This window comes from Hemitrygon akajei, chromosome 32 (genome assembly GCF_048418815.1).
Source record: "Hemitrygon akajei chromosome 32, sHemAka1.3, whole genome shotgun sequence".
In the NCBI taxonomy this organism is placed as follows: domain Eukaryota; kingdom Metazoa; phylum Chordata; class Chondrichthyes; order Myliobatiformes; family Dasyatidae; genus Hemitrygon; species Hemitrygon akajei.
The window spans coordinates 5404005-5427199 of NC_133155.1; the positions used below are offsets into that span (position 1 = coordinate 5404005).

Here is a 23195-nt window from a genome sequence, read left to right on the forward strand (position 1 = left end):
CACCCCACCTACCCCTGGCACTCCTTCTCTGTCACCTGTCCCACATTCCTCCCATGGCACTCCACCCTCACTATTCCTGATCTCCTTTGCTCCGGCCTGATGCATAAAATGGCTCTCTGCTCCAGGTTGGCAAATACAGAACTGTAGAAAACTCTTAGCTGTATTAAATGTTCCTAAGACTTTTGCACAGCTCTGTATCACCTACCACCAGTACCCCAGGCATCCTGTTCCAAACACCTACCATTCTCCATCTAAAGAAAAGATCTGTCCTGCACATCATGCTCCCTCTGATTTTTTTTACAGCTTCGTGGTCCAACCATTGGTCTGAACAGGGAATTTTTACATAGCTTGAAAACTGCACAGCTCTTTAATTTTTTTAAGTGCATGCTATGAATATTTAAAATGAAAATTGAAAAATCACATTCTTTTGATTTTATTTATTAATTGAAGGGTATAATGAAATACAGTGTAACAAAAAACTTCCACATTTCATAAACTTTTAAACTTAGAGGGCACTGGCATTCAGCAGGCTGGCAGTTTATTAACAATGAGCTACCGACTTCCATTCTGTGATTATTGTTACAATTTGTAACTGTGCAGTAACTTGAAACACTGACGATGTAGACATGTTGAGGCTCTAAAATGTTTCAAAGTAAAGTTTGTGGTACAATTATTACTTAGAAAATTTATGAATTATATTTATTAATACATAATTAATTGCAGGGTATTTCACAATTGTATTAACATAGATCTCAAAATTATATTAACATTGTGTAAAAGAAAATTCCAGCTGTGCAGCAACAAAGGCGATGTGCTTGGGAACATTGCAGTTACTGCGCGGTCGTGCACCCGTGCAGCTTAGAGGGAACAGTGCCTGCACATCTCCTTTGAATTTTCACCTTCACCTACTAACAAGCTGGAGCTTAAGTTGGCTGCTTAAGGTGGGAACTCAGGGCTGCAATTTCTCCAAGAGGGAAGGAAAAAAGGAAGACTTAAATCCAATATGGTGCCTTTGGGAGCCTCAACAGAGTGGCAGTTCCAACATGCTACCTCCTCCTTCTTGTTTCCCTCTGTATAAAGAGACTGGACTGCAGTGCAAATCATTCTTTTGATATGTATATATACTGCCCCATCCTTTCATAATGTAAAGACTGGTGCTTACAGAGATGTGTGTTGGAGGGGCAGATTAAACACATACATACTGTATAAAGCACATTCACTTGTATGCTGTCTGTTCAAGTGCTGTATATTGTGGTGAAGGCCCCTAACCCATCTCCCAATTTCCCCCTGGCTAAACATCACTTGTAGTCTCTTTCTAATGCAAACCATTCCATGTTTTTGAATCTCTATACAGTATTTCTGTTTCATGATGAATCAGAGTTGTAACATCTATTATACAAAGCCTTGGGAATGTACAATGGAAGAGTGTGTGAGGGTTTCTGCTTCATACGATATTGTTTCCATAATGTGGAGTTCAAACCCACACTCTCTTCCATTGTAATCTCCCTAAGGCTTAGCATTGGATCTCTAACTTTGCCTTTACTTTCTACTATAGTACACTCGATTCCTTTAGCTTTTTTCTTGCCCTTTTGTTGAAGCTTTTAATATCTTGCCAAATTAAAGATTCAAATCTTTGTTTTTAATTTGTAGCATTCTTGTCTTTGGGCAGTAAAATTACAAGTTCAAGTCCCATTTAAGAGATTTGAGTCAAAACCATGTTGACTGACGCTCCAAGTGAATCATTGAAGGATTGTTGTTGCAACTCGAAATGTCAGGTTTTACGTGAGGTAAATTTGGATAATTCTACATTGCATCTTGGCTGATGTTTATCAGGCAGTCTACTCTAAAGAGCTAATGGACCTATGGGTGGATTTAGGTCTCCAAAAGGAACCAGTGCATTTGAGAGAGGGAAGAAAAATAGCAAATAATGGGATAGGAGCAAAATTATGTCACTTTGTGGTGGTATAAAAAAAGAACAAGTTTAATTTAAGTCACAACTACATATGAATCACAAAAGAAACATAAATAAAGTATAAACCACATGTAAACATAACTGTAAAAAAAATCTTTTTGTACAAAAACACCTCTGATGATACACAAAATATATGAAGTTGTCCGGAAAACACAAATAAACAGTAACTTTGGTGCAACTATGTCGATCAATCGCAAGGTAACATTTCTGACTTGCTAGTTAAGACAGAAAACAGAATATTTCAGCTGAGTTTAGTCCAATATCTACCAACCGGTCCCTGAAAAATATCCAGCAAGATTTGGGTTTCATTGAGGGGAGGAGTTGGAGGTGCGGTGATCCAGTGTAAATTCTTTCATTTCAGTAGCCACCATTTCCTTTTTAATTCCATTTATAAAACTTTCAGGCAATTATTCTTGTACATGACCATGGAGTCAATTATTTCTTTCAATGGGGAAATAATATTTGGGTCCCTGTATACTAAGTGAAAATGTTACTCATGTTTTTTCTTCGGCAGCATGGATACTTCCTGTTACTCATTCTGATCAAATGAGAACGGTCATGAATTTAAAAATAGGCTGACTGAATTTAACAAAATCAAACTTTCAAAACAAAATGTGTCTCCTCTGTTGTTTCTTGATATTTGTGGCAGGGTCTTCAACTACAGATTAGAAGTTACCAAGGGAGCATGCAGCATGCATCTATTAAGCTCGCTGTTCTAATATTCACTGGAACATAGAGAATCTTACATTTCCTAAGTAAGGAATTAAAGCTTGTTTTGTACTTTGACCACCAAATTTGGCAAAAAAGTGCTTTCAAATCAAACAGATTACAGATGCTCTAACTTGCAATAGAAATAGAGCATGCACTTGGAGAGAAGAAGTCCACAAGAAATATTTTATAAAGCAAAAGATAAACTGTGGCCAGATTATTCCACTATAGCCTGAAATCTCCTCACAAACCCTAGCCATCATATGTGAGATCTTGTTGGTCTCCTTAGTGCTAATGGCATGACTTTAAAGAATCTTTCCTAAAATAGAGACATATCAGCTGCTGGACTGAAAAAAAATCATGTTGTGTCAATAACAGGACAGTTTTAAATCTTTTCTAACTAAAACTCTTTCCATCAACCAATAGCCTCTTTACAGACCCTAATGCAGGGGTTTTCAATCTTTTTTATGCCGTAGACCAATATGACTAAGCAAGGGATCCCAGGGGTGTGTGTGTGTGTGTGTAGAGAGAATATTGATCATGAGATATGGATACAAATGCGAGAGACTGCTATTTCCAACAGCAAAGGTTACAGTTGTCTCCTAGTGAGTGCAAGTCATGATTAGAAATGTGTGAGAGAAGTTGTGTGAAAGCACATTTGAGAGAGAGAATATCATTGCACGTGGAAGAGTGTGAGCAAAAAGTACAAGTGTGAAGCAAGATTCCTGTAAGTGAGACCTTCAGTGTGCGGCAAAAACTGTACGCGTGTTTGGTGTGTTAATGGTGAAAGTGAATGAGCCTCACTTCATATATAGGGTTTTTTCCCAGCTTCACCTCCCCTCTGTACAAATTCGCCATCCTGAGAATCTGTAAGTTGTTTTCCAGTACCTTTCCATTGAGATCATTCAAGACCCAACCTTGGTCTCGATGCAATAGTTGATATGGAACTCTGAAATGGGTCCAATGAATCAATGTGCCTATGTGCTCAGCTTGGCTTTAACCCATGGGGGCAGCACATCCCACAGGCTGTTGGAATGCTGAGAAATATTTAAATGAAGTCACTGCACCTCGCATGAAGAAATACCACAAAATGAAGAGTAATTCAAGAAAGAAAAAGGGGCTTGCATTTTTAGTGTTGAAACAGTGAACCCAGGAGTCTTTAATTAAAACTATGGAATCCAGTATAGCTTTTGACAGTACCTACAAAAACTACAGTAGCCATGGATACCTCTGAAATAAGGAAAGTTAGAGTAAAAATCTTAATAGCCTTGGAATCAGTGGTAACCATGGGGGCAATGGACATTTTAGAATATTATACAAGAAAAGCCCCAGTACTCTTTCTGCTTCTCTTTGCTTTTTGAAAGAAGAGGCAAATTGAGGCGTAAGTGACCGTTCAGTTTTATTGGGCCAATTGTGGCGCAAGGTGGCGATACTACTAGCTCCCACTGCTGCAGTGAAGATATTCAAATCCACATCTGGTGTAAACAGCAAAGGGTTAATCATGTCCACAAAGCAACAGATTAAACCATGAAATGGAATCTCTCCATCATGTTGTTAGAAAGCTTCCACGCCACTGTTTTTCTCCCTGTTTACTAATACAAAGTCTTTTTATCTAGTTTTTATTTTCAGGAAGAAGTTTGCCCTGAGCAGGTTTTTGCTAGTTCTAATCACAATAAGTGACAACTCACTCTAATACACACTTTCTATTTGAACACTCTGTGACTTGGTCTTGCCATGTCTACCCTCAAGGGTTTTTTTTGGTATTTTGATAACTCATCTAAATGATCCTTCTGTAGAAATACACTCACCCACCCACTTCCATCCCTTTGCACTCCAGTTTGGCAATCTCCAGGCAATGCAGCTGCACGTAATTTCTATTAATTCCTCTTTCTGTTTCTGGGTTGACCTCAGTGCATAATCTTTCAGCCAGCCAGTAAGGTACTTCAGATTTGTGGAAGTCCTTTTAGGGATTGCATGCCTCAATGCTTCAGAGAGCTACATTGACTAGAGTCAGGGCTTTATGCTTTGGCCCTTGGTATGGTCATCCATGCCAAACAGGTCAAAGGGTAGAGGCCAGACTGAGAGTGGTCCACTGGTCCTCCAGGTTCGGGGGTTCAGTTCAGGGCCAACAACATTGACTGGACAAACAAACTGTTACAGAAACAGCAATGAAGAATCGTTCTACATCTGAGTGCGACAGTATTCCTGAGTCTCCATCCGGGGCTTGCATGACTGACAGCCGGGAAGACGGAGAGGAAGCTACTGACATGATGAAGGAAGCCCTGAACATCCACCAGAGATGGCAGACCTTCAGTGCTGCCGTAAACACCAGCAGCAAAATGGGCATTGCCTCTCCAGTGCACCCTCCATAGTGTGTCGTCTGGTCCTGAATCAAACAATTTTAACGGTGTTAGACATCCATGACACAAGGTCAGATTTATTTAGCAGTCTGACTGGAGATCGGATGCCGAGATTGAACTTCACTTCAATTCCAGCAGGGTCATTACTATTAGGGAGGGGCAGCATTGTGGACCACCAATGGGGCAAAAAGCTTCAAAGTTGAGGGAGATTCATCTTTTTTTTTACTCTTTATCCCTGAATTACACCCAGTCAAAAGAGAAGAAGTGCGATGGAAGGTGTTTCAGGTAAATACAAAGTGAAAAAGAGCCTCTTCTCCAGGACTGTAGAGTGAAGTGACACTGTCCTACCTCTTCCTTAACAAAGACCTGTCCACCATTCCATCCAAGCACATGCTGAACATATTTAGTAGTACTGTGCAATATTTTGGGCACGTGTATATAGCTAGGGAGCCTGATTTTTGCACTGTACTGTAATTATGTATTGCACTGCAAATTGAGCAAATTTCATGACTTAGGTGAGTGATGATAAACCTGATTCTGATATGAGTCTCTATTGCGGACCAAGAGTGGGAAGGGGACAGGGAGAGGGGAATCATGGTTGGGAAAAGGGGAAGGGAGAGAGGAGGGAGCGGGAAACACCAGAGAGATATTCTGTAATGAACATAAAACAATTGTTTGGAATCAAATGACCTTGACTGGTGTCTCAGGGCTGGGTGTATCTGCACCCTCACCACCCCTGCCCCTCAACCCTGGCACTCCATCTCTGCCACCTGTCTCACATCCCTCCAACAGTGTTTCACCTTCGCCATTCCCAACATCCTTTGCTCCCGCCAGATTTATAACCTCGCTTTCTGCTCCATATTGTCAAATACAGTACTATGCAAAAGTCTTAGGCACCCTAGCTATCTATATGTGCCTAAGTACCGTATAGTAATCTCTGTGACCCCTGTCCCAGAAATTCATCATTATCCTCACCATTCTTAACTGCCAAAGGTGACCTTCCTAGGCGGACTTCCGGAGTTAAGCTTCTGGGATTGTATGAGTACAAGTTTCCAATTGGATTCAATTGTCTATCTTTATATAATATTTGATCTCGCCATCTCACTAACACTACATGGCACCTATTGTGTCTACATGATTTTCCACAAGCAACACGCAGAATCTGAAAAATGCAACGTCACTGACATGGATGCCACGCGTTGACAACTATTGGTCTTTACCATATCCATTTGCAAGAAGAAATTTTAAATAATCAAATCATTTTCTCATCAGATACTGGAGATATCAATCAAGATTTTGTCATTGTCAACTTTATTTAAAAAAAGAGAATGTTCTGTTTCTTAATAAATAAGAGATAGACCTTAGAAGAATAAACTCATATCCGATTGTCTCTTAACTGATAAAAAATATATACCATTTTCTATTGCATAAATATACGTAACACACCCTGAGAAAGCACAGAAAGCACAACTGGTTATCACGGCAAAGGCTGGGTCTGTACAACATCAGTACCCAGGAATGGCCATGTGTTGGGGGACTTCCTTTTTGGTCTGACTGAATGAAAAACTCATTAAAAACGCAGGGAGCCATTTGCAATTCGTCAGATTGCATTGAGAGAGACTACTCCCTCTGGGAAAAATAGACAAAACACGCAAGAAAGAGTTTGGAAATAGTCTGAGTCTACATTTGTCACTTTTGTTCAATGTCATGAATTATCCTGCTAGTTTATCCAAACACCTTCCTCTTATAATGTACCATTGTTGGTGATGAGTCCCGCACATGATAATGATCATTGTACAATTATAGACTGGCTTCTTGCTTGACACTGATGGGGACCAGGGTTGCTGGACCATGGTGAAACTGTATTAGGTTGGAAGTCTTGGCCCTGTCATGGAGGTCAGAGGGTGGATGGGTGCCTCCATTGCTCATGTGGTATTCTGCCCTGAATTGTTTCTCTTTGTGGTCTTTGTCAAGGCCGTGCATTTGAAGTTGCTCAGTTACCACCTCCATCTCTGTTATTGTGGCAGCCTTGTCCAAACTTTCTGCACTTTCACTCATGTCGAACCTATTGATTTCATCGTCGATCTTGAGGAGATCCTCCCTGGACCGGCTGGTCTCTGGCGCCATGCAGCAGTTGCCATTTAGGTGGATCTTCAGGCTGCACTGGTGGATGTAGCTCTTGGAGCAGAGGTGGCACTTGTGTGGCCTCTCCTTGCTGTGCAGGCGCCTGTGCAGCTTGAGGTGGACAAACTGGGTGAACTTGGCTGAGCATTGCTTGCAATGATAAGGTCGCTCTCCGGAGTGCAGGCGAAGGTGGGTCTTCAGGTTACTGGTGCTACTGAAACGCTTGTGACACACCTGCCCGAGCAAAAGAAGGAAAGGTAAGTCAAGCACTGGAAGAAAATCAAAGCTGTGCCACATTAAAATGAGTTTAACTCCTGTCCCATGGGGTATGTGGGTTAAAATGGAGGTGAATGTCAATGTTACGCAATCCTATTCTACTTTTTCTCTAAGTGTTATATGTTATGGCCTGTATTTCATTAACATTCTTTCTTTTCCTCACAACCACTGCCGCCCACATCCATTCTGCTTTCCTGAAGGCAATGAGTCACAGGCTCTTCAGATGCCATCTATGATCTGAAGCCTCATTCAACTAAACCAGCCCTTTGAGGGTCTCCACAGTGAGAAGTGGCAACCAAGACAGTTCTGCACACAAGAAGTATGCCATGTGAACAGTTTAATAGTACACCAGTGAACTCAGGGTATGATGCAGATTTGTCAGTAATTTGTAAAATGTTCTAGGTGTGAAGGCCAGGTGTGCTCTCTGCCTGTGCACCCAGGAACCCATGACATTGGCCTTGGCCAGTCAGAGCCTGTTTGGAAAATCTCAGGATCAGTTCACTGGAAAAGTTCTGAGGTACTGTCTGCACTGATGCCAGGCTGGACTCAAAAAGTATGGCCAGTTAGGCTCCTACTAATTTTGTCTGCATCATTGCAAGGCAGCCTACCAGAAACAGAGGGACAAATTTCCACACCCCCATCAAATTTCAAAGTAAATTTATTATTAAAGTATATATATGTCACCACATACAAGCCTGAGATTCACTTTCTTGTTGGCACTATAGAATAATAACCATAACAAAAATCAATGAAAGACGACCCAACTAGGGTGTCCAACCAGACAGCAAACTATGCAAATGGAAAAAGAAGAAACAATAATAATAAATAAATAAGCAATAAATATCAAGAACATGAGATGAAGAGTCTTTGAAAATGAGTCCATGGGTGTGGGACCATTTCAATGATGGGGCAAGTGAAGTTGAGTGAAATTATCCCTGATGGTTGAAGGGTAATAACTGTTCCCGACCTGGCGGTGTGAGTCCTGCGGCTCTTGAGCCTTCTTCCCAGGTGTGGCCTGGGTGGTGGGGGTCCCTGATGATGGATGCTGCTTTCCTACAACAGTGTTTCATGTAGATGTGCTCAATAGTTGTCAGGGCTTTACCCCTGATGGACTGGGCCGTATATATTTATTTTTGTGGGATTTTCCATTCAAGAGCATTGGTGTTTCCACACCAGAATGAGACGCAGACAGTCAATATATGCTCCACTACACTTCTATAGAAGTTTGTCAAAGTCACCCCATCCATGACATCAGTGATGGTATTCGACTGTGGGGCGTGTCAATATGGTATGTGCTGCCTTTTGCAATTAAGGTCAGGAACCATGGCTGTTTATTTTGCAAGTCACCTTGCATGCACTCTCTTACCTGACACTGGTGAGGCTTCTCCCCAGTATGTACAAGGTAATGCTTCTGGAGATGGGCCAGTTGTGTGAATGTCTTACTGCAAGTGTGGCAGGAAAAAGGTCTCTCTCCACTGTGGACCCTCAAATGCACCTGCAAGGAAAGGAATGGAGTTAGATCATAGTCTGCTGGAGGCTGGGTCCTATGTTCCATTAAAACTGCATTAGTAATAGCTACACCAGATATTAACTCTCTTTAATGAGAGATGAGTCATTCTTTTAAACTTTCCTTTACGTCACAGGCTAAGGCTTGTAAGCCAGCAACTCATTACCAAAAGGGTACGTGGCATACGCCACATAAAGGAAAGAAAAAAAAATGCATGACAACAGCACTTTTCATAATTTCAGGATGTCCCAAAACAGTCAATATCCAATTAATCATTTGTGAAGTATAGTTCTTACTACAAGTAAGAAATGCAGCAGTTAATTGTATACCACAAGTTTGCAGAATAAGTAACATGATAATGACTCGTTTATCTTATTTTGGAGATAATGGTTGAAGGGTGTTGTCCAGGACACCCTGGGAAAAAAAAATTGCTCTTCTTTAAAGCTGCTTTGAGAGATCATTTACATCCACCAGAATCAGTAGGTGGAATCTGAGAGAAGTGTGGAATGATAGCCCAGAGATATCCTGGAGTGTCGGCCTGAAATATATGACCAATTGCTTGGAATAGAGCTTGAACCTAAGACCTTGTGGTCCTGAGGTATGTTCACCAACTGAACCATCGAAGGCACATACTCCACCTCCACCTCACAAGGAACCCTCCAACAGTCATGTTGTTCTTTGTACCTGCTGGCTATTTCCCTCAGCAGTTATTTGATGCCATTATTGCCTCGGAAGCTAGAACATCTGAACTTTAGGTCAGTTTGTCTTTAAGTTGAAACATTGGGGAAGTCTCTTCCAACCAGATTGCTCCAGGCATAAGCCATCAGAAAATATTTGCAGCATTTTGTGTTGTTTGAGCATTAAAAGATACAAGCATAACAAACTTCTAAAAATATATTTTGTGGATGGTGAGCATCATTGGTAAGGCCAGTATTTAATAGCCATCTGCACTGAGAAATGGTGATTAGCTGCTTCCTTCTGTCATTAGACTTTGTAATGGTCCAATGCCAGTTCTTTCTGTGCTGTAGTGCTCTATGTCTTTAGATAACACAGAAGTGTATGGCCACTTTCGCAGATATCGGTTTTTGAAAACTAACTTTTATTTATTTGGGAACTTTTTGAACAAGCGTACCGACACCAAATTCTATCCAATAATGATGAGACCACTGATTTGGTTATAGAAGCATGTTGGGTTAATTATAGAGCAACTTCACTCATAGTTTTATTGAGATGCACCAGATAATTTGGCATCAATTTAAACTCAGCATCTTAGATTACCCTGAGCTCCCATCCTTTGGTCTTATTTGGTTTGGGCACAGTCACAGTCCAACCACTTTTGTTCACTCCTTTTCTCCATCCTTCCTCTGTGTCTGTAACCATTGCCCATTATAATGATATATCAGTGAACTGAACCCTGAACTTGGCTTCTCTCTCCTCTGCTTGATCTTCTGAGTATTTCCAGAACCTTCTGCTTATTTTTCTCCTCAGGTTACAGCTGTGTGCTTTATATTTCAGTAATGCTTGTGTGCTACTGTAAATATATTGTTTGATTAAGCATCCTTTGTTGTTTAAATAATTAATTATGGGTTATATGTTAAAGGGCATCATGCCACCACATCAAACGTGTGATTCTCACTTAAAGTAAAAACAAACATACATTATCTCTGGCTTCCTTGTTTTCCTTTCAATTGGTTTTAATGTTTTGAAGTTACAAAACATAACAGTATTTAGTATTTTCTCTTTTATATTATAAGAGCTACCAGCATCCTGGTCACAACAGCTTATGGGAGAACATAAATAAATGCAAGCACTTGCCTTTTGACCCCTTCATCCCTGTACATCATTCAAAAATTATACGGCAATCTTTTACCTCAGCACAGAGTAGGCCCTTCCAGCCCTTCGATCCGTACCGTCCAGCATCCCCCCAATTCAATCCTAGCCTGAGCATGGGACAATTTGCAATGACCCATTAACCTACTAACCAGAGTGTCTTTGGACTGTGGGAGGAAACCGCAGCACCCGGAGGAAACCCACGCGGTCACGGGGAGTACGTACAGACAGTGGCGGGAATTGAACCTGGGTCACTGTCGCCTTTTAATACCGAAAGGTATTAACCCCTTTCCCCTTCATTTTCTAACAGCTAAGCAAAAAATTATTCAACTGCTTTCTAGAAAACGTTAAGTGACTTAGATGCCACAACCCCATTTATTAGAAAAGTGCAAAAACTCAGCATTCTGGGTGAAGAAATCTCATTTCACCAGACTAGCAAACCCTTTATTTTGAAAGTGACCTCTTGCTCTACGTTATTAATCCCTCCCTATCCTGTAAAAACCTCATCGGGACTTTGGATGGCATACTTGGAAGCAATCGGAAATCTCCACAGTTTCTGAAGGTATTTAAGTGCATCTGCCACAGATAATCCCTTTCTTGGAAAGAGAAGGAGAGACCAATGCCCTTCACACAAGTAATTATGTGCTTCTACACGTCCCGCCCATGTTAGCAGTGAGGAAGCACATGGGACTTCCAATGCAAAGTGCAGCCCGAGCTGAGAGTGCAAGTCTGTGCACGTTACTACACATAGAAAGATTGTAAAGAAAATACGTACTTTTAGGTTAGATAGTTGACCGAAGGTCTTGGAACACACGTTGCACTCGTATTTGATCTTCCCATTCTGTTTCTTTAGTGGGTAAGGAAGTGACTTATAACCAGGGAAATCTGCAGAAGAGGTCTTTGGTTTGCTCAGGTTCATCGCCTCTTCACTCCCTGAAACCCATGAGGTAGCTTTCAGATGCATTGACAGTTCTGAGTTTATTGAGGTACCTGAAGTTGGCGGCTGGGTGAGGGGCATCTCCTTCAGGCCCAGCCCTGGAGCCATGGGCGAGAAGGCGCTGGTGGGAGCGGGGATAAGAACGCCTTTTGGCTGCTCTGAAATGTGACACTTTTGCCTCTCTTCTGGAGGCAGCATGATGGGCAACACAGTCCGACTCATCATGGGATAGGGGAGGCAGTCTCCTGCTGCAAAGCCACCACAAACTGGAGGCATCTTGCCGAACAGGCTGAGGTTGTTCATGTTGTTCAAAGTGGCTGGGCTGCCGAGCGGATGAAGGCCATTGAATCCAGGTGAGTAGTTAGGCAATACCAGTCTGGTATAGTGAGGAGATAGAGTGCTGTATGGATACATGTATGGATGCTGGAAATGGCCTGTAGGTGAATACATTGGGTAGGAAACCAAGCCCTCGGCATAGCTAGGATGCCCATTCATTGGCAGAGGGAGCTTATTGGGAGGTGAGGTTGTCGAACTAGGAGAAAGAATGCGAGGGGTTTGTTGAATTACAGAAATTTTGGATCTTTGGTTTGAATTGTTCCTGTCCAGTGGCTGTTCATCATCCTTAACATCATCGAACTTTGGACCATTTTTGTCTGACGCAGATCTGCTGACAAAATCTGATGAAAGCTTTTTACTGAAGTCCATTATTTGGCTGTCTGGAGTGATGGGAGGGGTATCTCTTTCGATCACCTCTACGTCCACTTTTTTCTCCTCATTCCTTGCATTGCCATCATTTGTGTTTTGGCCTTCTTGGACATCTTCTTGGCTCTGAGGTAGCTGACCAGTGTATTCAGGCACCGGATCTTTGTATCCCTTGAGATTTTGTTCTAGGAAGACAAAGACAAACCAGATTGTTAATCGGGGAAATGAAGAACAGGACGGCAGGATAGCATTGTGATTAGCGTAACACTTTACAGTACGGGTGGGCAAGATCCAATTCCTGCCACTGCCTGCAAGTAATTTGTACGTTTTCCCTGTGACCGTGTGGGTTTCCTCCGGGTGCTCCGGTTTCCTCCCACAGTTCAAGGACGTACCAGTTGGCAGGTTACTTGGTCATTGTAAATTGTCCTGTGATTAGGCTTGGATTAAATTGAGGTTTGCTGGGTGGTGCAGATTGAAGGGCCTGTTCCACATTGTATCACAATAAGTAAATTTTAAAAATAAATAGATTGAGGTGGTAGATGAACCATGATGATGAACCTTGACACACAGTCTAAGATACCAGCAAAAACTAAAGATTGTTGAAGAGAAGAGATATCAAAGATGTAATCATTTAGTGAAATTGTGCTCTAATTATGGGCTAGTTAGTAGCACAGAAAACCGTGGCTTTCTCTGCCATTCCAGTCTAGGCCAACACTTCATGACAGTATATAAAATGGACACCTAATAGATTTTTTAACACTATTGTGAAGAAATGCAGGAAATTCATCCCTGCGCCCCGACAAAACTTAGCTCTGAATAAAAATAAAATGCCAAAAACAGACTAACTCCACTTCTTCGCTGTTGTGGGGTCCTAACATGCACAAAGATATTTTCTGTGTTTCCAACGAAAGTAAGGTTACTTCACTTGAAGTGGAGATAACAGACTGTGAAAGATATTGTCACTCTGGGGTAGAGAAAGGAAGGTGCAATGATAAAAGAGGCCTTATGTTTTTGGATTATGGAGTAAATCAAAGGTGAAAAATTTGAGGTGTTTTTAACCTTTCTGGTGTCTTGCATGGTCAGACAACTTGGATTTGTCTTTCCCCAGTGACTGAGAGGACTGACACAGACTGAGAGGGCACTAACATCAAAAACATGGTCACAGAAACAAAACAAGAATAAGATTTAAATGATCGATGCCGAATCATTGAATTATTTCCCCACCTACAGAAGGTTGATGGATAAAATTTCTACTGAGTTTATACATTTTGGTTCCTCAAAATATTTAAAAGCCACTTTGCACTATATTATCATCCAGGTCAATTTAACAATGCATGGATGGGGCTAGGGTACTGAGCCAAACTTCAGAGACGTTTGAGAGATGAGGCAGGTGGACTCAAATTGAACCCAGCTCTTTCAGACAGGATGGGATTGGGCAGATGGGTTTGGTGCTGATTAGGCACATAAAGAGTTACAGTCATTAAACCCAGCGCTCTGCAGAGCTGCTGGAGTAAAAGTGCTTCTGCTATAAAAAAATAACTATGCTTTGATCTGTGACCAAAGATGAGTCTTCTGATAGGAGGCAAGTCGCACTGAACCAGAGCTTCCTCTTTCACTCACCAAATCATTTCAGAAGAAATTTAAGTGGGTGGGGTCTCGGTGCAAGGGGCTGACTAACCGTGGAGCGATCAGTCATTCTGAATTGTGCTGAATCATATAATGACACTGCGTGGAATTAAGTTTCTGAAGCCAGTAAACTAGGAGGATAAGAAATCACCAAGTTTAGTTTACTACTGTCACACAGAAGGTAAGAAAGAAACACTATTTACTGAGTTATTGACTTCTAATTCCCTATCCTTTCATTGATAGGAAGACAATAGACACAATTTTTATTTAATATACTTTGTAAATGCAGGTTCAGGAATGTGATTTTAGGAAAGTTTAGGAAATTTTAAGATTTTCCTTACAGCTAGGTTAGACTTTTAATTAACTATCTAATGTAGTGGTGCATTTCCCTATCACCTTTCACAGTCTTTGGATGTGTATCCTTCTTTTTGTTACTTCAGCAAGTATACCATCCTGTTTACCATTATCACCGTTAGTGGAAAGTTGTCTGAAGCTCGTAGTTGCCCTTCATGTCTCACACCCACCACTGCCTGTAAGGAGTTTGTACGTTCTCCCCATGACTACGTGGGTTTCCTCCGGGTGCTCCAGTTTCCCCCACAGACCAAAGACGTACTGGTGGGCAGGTTAATTGATCACTGCAAATAGTCCCGTGATTAGGCTAGGATTAACTCGGAGGGTTGCTGGGCAGCACAGCTCAAATGGCTGGAAGGGCCTACTCCACACTGTATCTCGATAAATCTCAATAAAATTCTCACACATGGGTTTAAACTACAGCTTATTGATTTGGGCTCTTGTGTTGCCCTTTCCTGTTCTATCACTGCACCATCCCTTGAATCTCGTTGCAAAGTGCTGCTCCATTTGCTATTCATCCCTCTTCCCCTTCCACCCAAACCACTGGCACCTGCTACAGACTGCATGGGGGCCCATGGACCAGCAACCACGTGGCATCAACCCATCATGCACAGGATTCGTTGGCATCTTCATCTCACTACTTGGCACCGTTTCTGATAGCATTGCAAAGCTCATCTCACAAGTGAAACTGGACTGATCTTAGTGAATGCTGTAAAGAGCTCCTATTCCTCCATGGAGTAACTACCACCCTTTCAGGTCATGCATTCCCAATCGTTAGAGCGCTGGTATTTTTTGCCATTTTTTTTTCCAGCCCATTCCCCTTCCCCCTGTCACCCAAACTGCTTCACTTCTTCTATGCAAGTAGCTAGCACACTTGGAAACACAAAATACTGCAGAAACAAACATGAGGAAATCTGCAGATACTGGAAATCCAAGCAACACACACAAAATGCTGGAGGAACTCAGCGGGCTGGAGAGTATCTATGGAAAAAAGTACAGTCGACGTTTCGAGCTGAAACCCTTCGGCAGGACTCCTACAGGTGCTCGAATGTGGAGCAGCAAAGAAACGGCTCGAGGAACTCAACAAAGTGTGTGGGGGAGAGGATGTGTTGACAGTTCCTTTCCCTCCACAGATGCTGCTCAACCTGTTGAGTTCCTCCAGCAGATTGTTTGTTAAACTGGCATATTTACCTAGTTAAGGCTCCTGTTCCATACAGTACCCCCAGATTTTCAAGCCAGCCTAATAACAATACCCCTAAACAACAGGAAAAATAGATAGCTGTGATATCCACTCCATATATTAGCTTCAAGCCAGTCACCTGCTGCCTCACCTCAGCATTCAAAGCTGTAGAGTAATGTAGCAGTTAATGTAACTCTGTCACAGTGCCAGTAATTGCTGATCAGGGTTCAATTCCCACAGCTGTCTGAAAGGAGTTTGTACATTGGCCCCATGACTGCATGACTTTCCTCTGGGTACTCACACCCCAAAGGCCTGCAACGTTGGTGGCCCCCAGCACAATCCTCACCGATCTGGTTCGATGCAAAACGACACACTTCACTATATGCCTCAATGCACGTGCGACAAATGAAGCTGAACTTTCCTTTTGACGTGAGTAAATGACGGACTGTAGAACAAACATACTGGGCTGAAGCAGGATTGGGATTGGTCAAGGCCAGCACTGCAGTTGCCGGTATTGACTGGTGCATCAGAGGGAAGGAAGTGAGTACGATAAGAGCCTTGCTTCATCGTAATGCAAATGCAGAAAGTAACTTGTACTGAGTAATATTTAACCTTCAGGCCTAGCCATAAACCTATATTACAGTCAGAGACAGAGCACAGAAACAGGCCCCTTGGCCCCACATTCCCATCAACCGCCTGCCTACAGACTAGGGCCAACTTATCGCCAATGGATAATCAACAACTTTGGGATATGGCAGGAAAGCGGAGCACCAGGAGGCAAACCAGGCAGTCAAGGGAGAACTCTAAACCTGTCAGAGTTTCAGTTTTAACATGCTGATTCCAATTTTCAAATCGCGCCCTGCTCCCAGTGCCTGTAAACTTCATCTCTTCAATCTTCGAGACTCCAGAGCTCTTCCAAATATTACTGTTCAGGTATCCTCACTTAATTCATTATTCCCCCATTTAAGTGAAAAAGTTTCAAACACTGTAAATCTCTCCCTAAACGTCTTCAGCTCTCTCTCCACCTATAAAACCTACCTGATTCACTAAACCCTTGGTCACCTCTCCTTTTATCACCTGATGTGCTTCAGTATCAATTATAATGCATACTTGTTTCAGGCATTAAAGTAATTATAGAAATGCAAATTATTGTGGTAATGAATACGTGGGGTTACTTTTGACATGTCATGTTCAATTATGAGTGTGAGTCACACACAGCTCTTTCACAATACACCTCATTCTTGGACTCTAATGGTGATGAACATTTGATAATATGCCATTTATAGACAGGCTCATTTATATTTTGTTACACAATGATATCCATCATTTAAAACCTAAAATGATGAATGTAAATTGGATTACTCCGTAAGTTAAATATTAGCTTTACTTTCAACACATAGTCACAATCAGGTCCCCGACTGATGGGCCATACATTTCTCTGCTCAGTGAGGAGATCCGTGAATTCTTTCAATAGTGCAATGGTTCAATAGTTCCATTTAATATCAAAGATATCAGAGAATATATTTAGTATACAATTTCTGAATGGACATTGAAACCATGAACACTACCTCATTATTTTTTATTTCTGTTTTTGCACTATATATTTAATATATATGTGTATATACTTACTGTAATTCACAGGGTTTTTTTAACCTTACCATGTATTGTGTCATATTACTGCCATAAATTTAACAAATTTCACGAATTATGCCGGTGATATTAAACCTGATTCTGGATCTGAGAAGGTATACAGTATACAACCTGAAATTCTTACTCTCCACAGACATCCACGAAACAGAAGAAAAGCCCCCCCCCCCAAGAACGAATGACAGAAAAAACATAAGAACCCCAGAGCGCCCCTCCCGTTCCCCCCACTTATTTCAGCAAAGAGCAGCAGCCTCACTACCTGCCATGCAAGCACAGCAAAGCCCCAAAGGAGACCATGATCTGGAGTCCATCAAAAACTAGTGTCCATCCCATCGCTGTGACATCTCAACAGGTCCTCTCTCTCACTAACAAGGGAGAGAGAGATTGCACTCCTGCCACAGTGAGAGGGAGACAAACAGCTCACACGGTTTGATGTTACAGTCTGCAGCGCCATTTTGATTTGAGCTCCCCCGACTCAAGATCAGTGAAAACCTCTCTCTCACCATCTAGGTGAGTTCTATAAACAGAGCCCCTGTTTGCCTGTTGGATTAATTTGTAGATCCTCTACAGGAAACTGGGGGAAAAAGATATCTCTACTATTTACCAGAATTTATCTCTCAATCATCTTCTTGAGAATCAGATTATCAAAATGCTGCTGATTGAAGCTTGCGTGTGAAAGTTAACTCCTGCATTTTCTACACTATTATAGCAGTGATTACATTTCCAAAGCATTCTATTGATTGTGAAGCATCCGAGGATTCCTGAGGTGGTAAAAGGCACACTGAAACTCCAAACTATTTATCAGCCCGAGATTGTGGAAAGGGCATCACTTGGAGGAAGGCAGCAGGAAGTTATTGCCAACTAAGAAGTGAAAACACTGCACATGGCAAGTCATTAAGTGATATGATCTTGATAACTAGAACAGAAATGGGAGAAATATTGCTTGGTGTACTTGAAGCATGAGGTGGTGGTGCAGGGCGGGGTGGACAGATAGCGAAAAACATCAGTTTACTTTCTCACAGGGTTGCATTAATATCTGGAGAGCTGCAAGCAACTGTCACCAACTCGACGAAGCCCACATGAACACAACTCTCCCGGGCTCAGCACAATCAAGCTGGCCTTTGCATTGATTTCTCTTTGTGCGTTATGCTGTCATTTAATAAACAGAGTCAATATTTGAGTCAATTAAAACCTCAAATTGTTTTTGGACTTTGTAATGAAGTGGATCCTAACTGACTGATGTTTAACCCCACTTTCTTTTTCAGTTTGAATGTAGTGAAACTGGCTAGAGTGGCAGGAGAGTGAGGGTGGAAATAGCTTTCAATGCAAATATTGTAAGTTATTTTCAGAGGTGAAAAGACACTATGGTGTCACTTAATTCCCTGCAATTCAGCATTTCCACCAGTAAAATGAACATACTTTCCTCCAGAACACAAGATGCCAATTTATCCAGTTTCACACAACTATCGACCTCAACTGCAAAGGAAATGAGTCTCATTGAGATTTCCATATGACCATAAGACACAGGAGCAGAATTGGACCATTCGGCCCATCGAGTCTGTTCCACCAGATTGTATTGAATCTGAGTGCAGTGGCAAAGCATTTCATCCACTTGTCTTTGGACAGTGACTTCTCTTCTCCACATCAAAAGGTTTTTGTCGTTAAAACAATTACAACATTTCTATGCTCGTGACAGCACACAGTACATTTAACGTACTAAAACATCCCAATGCCTCTCATTATCATTATCAAGTAAAATTTATTTATTTTTATTTAAATTGGGATGTTTTAATACATTAACTATAATCTGATACTATAAAATCTCTTAAGGGAAATACAAAGGGGCCAAAAATTTGGTTTTAAGCAGTGAATGAGAGGGAGAGAGAGAAAAACATCATCCAGGAGATAACAGAGTTAAAAGCTTATTCCGGAAGGGCTTTGGCGGTGACGAGTACAACAAAGGTTTTTGAGTTATTGGCGGGGGGGGGGGGTTGTAAGGTGAGGGGCATTGTAAAGTGGGGGGGAGTGTAAAGTGAGGTGGGGGGAGTTGTGAACTGCGGGTTGTAAAGTGGAAGAAGTTCAAGAAGTAGGTAGGGGACAGTGACCATGAGTAGCTTTGAAAAAGTGTGTGAATTTTTAGTTGTTTTTAATTCATGGGCTGGAGACATCATAGGTGAACCAGTACGCTTGTACAAGCAGACATTGGACTTGATGTGAGTAGAAGACAGAGAGAATCACACAAATGCCAGATATCAGCAAATGTTCATTGCTGGCTGTTTGGGCATCTGAACTAAGAGGAGCCCCATTCTCAACAGTGTTCAGTCACGTTTGGCCTGCAGAAGCAGTGGTCAGCAACTGTCAGCTTGCCCTGTTCTCTAATCCACATCAAACTACAGCAGTGCAGATAAAAGGTCATTTGCAACACACACAAAATGTTAGAGGAACTCAGCAGGTCAGGCAGTATCTACGGAAATGAACGAACTCAACACTTCAGGTCAAGACTTCTTTAGGAATGGAAAGGAAGGGGAAAAACAACACAATGAAATGGTGTGGTGGAGGGGAAGGAGGATAACTAGAAGGTGATAGGTGAAGCCAGGTAGGTAGGAAAGATAAAGAGATGGAGGGGAAGGAGTCCGACAGGAGAAAGGGAAGGTGCAGGGGACCCAGGGGAGGTAATAGGTGAGAAGAGTTAAGGGGCCAGAGTGGGGAATAGAGGAAGGGGGGGGGGGGGGGGAGATTTTTGCCAAAAGGAGAAATCGATATTTATGCCATCAGGTTCGAGGCTACCCTGATGGAATATGTTTAACCAGAACCGTGTGCCTGTTTGTGACAAGCAATGAAAGTATGATATTGGCAGACTTACTAACACCCCAGGGTAGGGAGAGAGGGAAATATCAGGACAAATTAAGTTTTCAATTTGTGGCTGCTACATGTAATAAAAACCTGTTTGGCAGGGCTAACACTTGTTAAACCACAGCACAAGACAACAGAAACTTGTTGCTCATTACTCAACCAGCACCAACAAGGCTTCAGCTACAAAAATTATATTTTACAAGAGGACGCTGAGCCCAGATGAAGTCACAACTTTCTGATTAACTTAATCCAAACAGTGAATAATAGAGGGTAATATTCAGATATGCTGTGAGTAAACTGGACCAACAGATAGATATGTGCACACCAGTGCGCATTCCTATACAAATATAAATATGCAAATATGTATTATCATACATATAGGCTAAAGTGCGCACTAATAAATGCTCACACATTGACAGGTACACAAACGCATGTATGCATAATCGCACAAAGGTTTACAAACTCGGGATTTTTCATCCTGATTCTCCATCACATCTTTAGCTTGGACCTGGTTTTAAACGCTCAGTTTAACTCAACAAAATCTTCAGCCTTCACACATTCACTTGCCTTCTCAGTTCTAGGTTGAATATTCTGCACAAAATATCTCTTCCCACGGGTTTCAATAGCGTTATTTTTAACAGCTAAATGACCAGATTCTTTAAAACGCCACTGGACAGTACGAGGCCAGACCACCCTTCCTTTAACGGGTCCTGTTTAAAGGGGGTGTGGTTGTACTTGGATAACTTCTTCTGGAGCGCTCTCACTTCAGCACTCCAAAGGTGGGGAGCAGAGATCACAGCTACCACCCCACATCCTATTTCAAAATGCCACCCACTCGATAGGATCTATTAAAAACATTCAGCTTCCTTTCAAAGTTTCTGGATGAACATTGAACCCGTGAATAAATACTACCTCGCTACTTTTTATTTCTATTTTTGCATTACTTATTTAAATTATTATATAGATTATAATAATTTTATATTTATATATGTATTATTGTAATTCACAGTTTTCTCTATTATTATGTATTGCAATGCACTGCCGCCTCAGAGACAACAAAGTTCGCGATATTAAACCTGATTCTGATTCTGAGTGGGTAGAATACAATGAAAATGGAGTTGGGGAGAAACACAACTCCATCATTTTAATAAATCTTCACCCTTCCCAATTGCGCCTTCTAATCTCATCTCTTAAAAAACAAGCCCCGCTCCACAAACCTTTGAAGTGTTTAGAAGGTACAGACAGCCTCCACCTACAGGACATAATATAGGGAGGGGGGGTGACTGCTTGAAAGTGTAAATTATTTCTCTTAAAGGAAGGTTTATCTTGCTAACCGCATCTCAGGGTTAAAATGAAAGGAATCACCGCGCTGCCGTGTCTCCCTTTCGCATCAGCTTTGATATGCAGGAAATTTGAAACTTCTTGTAATCACACCGTGAAATCTGGATTTAACAGTTTAGTTCCAACACTTTCCCCTCTTGTTACGTGAGAGGGAACAGGTACGATTATCTAAACCTTTGATTGCTGACCTTTTTTTTAAAACTCTGGTCTCACAGAGCAATGAAGGAAGGGTTCCAGGGTAAAGGGGGAGTTGGTTAATACCCGCTGACGCCAACCATGCCCATTGATGGGTTAAGGGAGGTTTTGGGTAAAGCGGTTGTGATGAGGGGGTGGGGGTTACATATGGGGCACATTACATCCTCATCAGTCAGCCCATTCCCCCGCCGTTCTCAAACGGCTCGGCACGCGAAGCGGGGCAATGCGTCCGATTCGAAGGGGTTAGACATTTAACGTGAGATTTGGAGCGGGTCTGCATGGTTTCAGCATAGCACTATCGCCGCAATCACCGGACTTACTAAAGAGTGAACTGCAACAACGTTTAAAACATTGCCTCTCTCCCGTGACCCTTCTCTCCGCCCCCCGCCCCCCGTTCTGTATTCAGCAAACGACCGGCTCTTGTCAGTCGCATCTTCCTTCCCCGCTATCAGAAGTTCTTACATGCTTTGAATTCTATACGTGACCGGGAAAATACTACTGTACAACAATAAACAATCCCGTGGTGGGGTGCAGATAGAGAGCGTGGGGCAGCGGTTGTAAGTGGCCAACACCGAACACGCCAAGGAGAATATACCAGCTGGTGGAAACCGCTTGGACGCATCTTGCCGCTTGCTTGGGAGGGGAGAGCACAGGGTTAACCGGGGGGGGGGGGGGAGATGAGCAGTAGAAGAGAGGGGAACTTTTGCACTTCTGTCGCTAGCGATTAACCCACCTCAATGCCCCAAAGTGGGTAAGAGAGCAGACCCCTCGGGCCCAAACTTGGGGGAAAAGTTTCAGACCTTTTACATTCCGGCTGTTTGAATGACCACTGCGAGGTGTGGGGAAGGGGGTGGAGTCCTTATTTTAAACTGGACAAGAGTAGAAGCAAATTTCCATTCTCGGCAACTTCGATATAAAAAAATATATAGTTCAATTAAAAAACCGAAGACTCACTGAATTTAAACATCACCATGTCGCTTGGGGGGTAATTCAATCTCTCGGCAAACTCTCGGCTGTACCAGACCAGCAACTCATCGCTGCGGGGGATCGGCTTCACTGTGTAGAAGTAAATGTCGGTGCCTTTCTGACAAGCGACGAGATTCTGCTCCGCGGCCGAGTGTGCGGGGTTCACGTACCGCATCCAATTACTCTTACACTCGTTGTGGCCGTCCAGAAAATGATGCAGCCGCCCGGCGGAATAAACCTATGGTGAAAATTACATTAACGTAAACATTTGGGTGAACGCTTTAATGTAACGATCGAGTATCACTGGCGTCCCTGATTCCATTAAAGAATCGGATCAGGCGAATATAATCAAAACAAGTTCTCAACCTGCTCCATGTAATCACGGGTCCACTCTGCACCTTTCAGTGTTACTGTGAGCGCAACAGAACTGGGAGTACAATCACTCGTACGACTCCCCCTACGTAGCAACACTTTACAGGTTTCAGGCTAACGCTGTCATGATAAGCGAGTTATTTATAAGAGCTGTCACGTGGTAGGGTTGGCTCTCTCTCTCTGTGCGTACTATTAACATCCTTTTTTTTAACTATCATTTACCCCACCCCATCTGACAGGCAAATCGC

General features: G+C 42.2%; 1 protein-coding gene across 2 annotated transcripts in view; it reads right to left on the reverse strand.

Moving 5' to 3' along the window:
* Positions 1-462: 462 nt before the first annotated feature.
* Positions 463-23195, reverse strand: part of LOC140719776 (PR domain zinc finger protein 1-like) — a 76123-nt gene continuing 53390 nt past the window's right edge. The window contains exons 1-5 of one of the 2 annotated variants that reach the window (XM_073034642.1): positions 22942-23047; positions 22564-22813; positions 11553-12601; positions 8807-8935; positions 463-7398 (exon numbers count right to left, since the gene is read on the reverse strand). In XM_073034642.1, coding sequence (XP_072890743.1) covers positions 6841-7398; positions 8807-8935; positions 11553-12601; positions 22564-22813; positions 22942-22950 — 1995 coding nt within the window. In that variant the 5' untranslated portion in view covers positions 22951-23047 and the 3' untranslated portion in view covers positions 463-6840. Of the gene's footprint in view, positions 7399-8806; positions 8936-11552; positions 12602-22563; positions 22814-22941; positions 23048-23195 lie in introns of those variants that run through there. The other variant, XM_073034643.1, reaches the window with a different exon arrangement.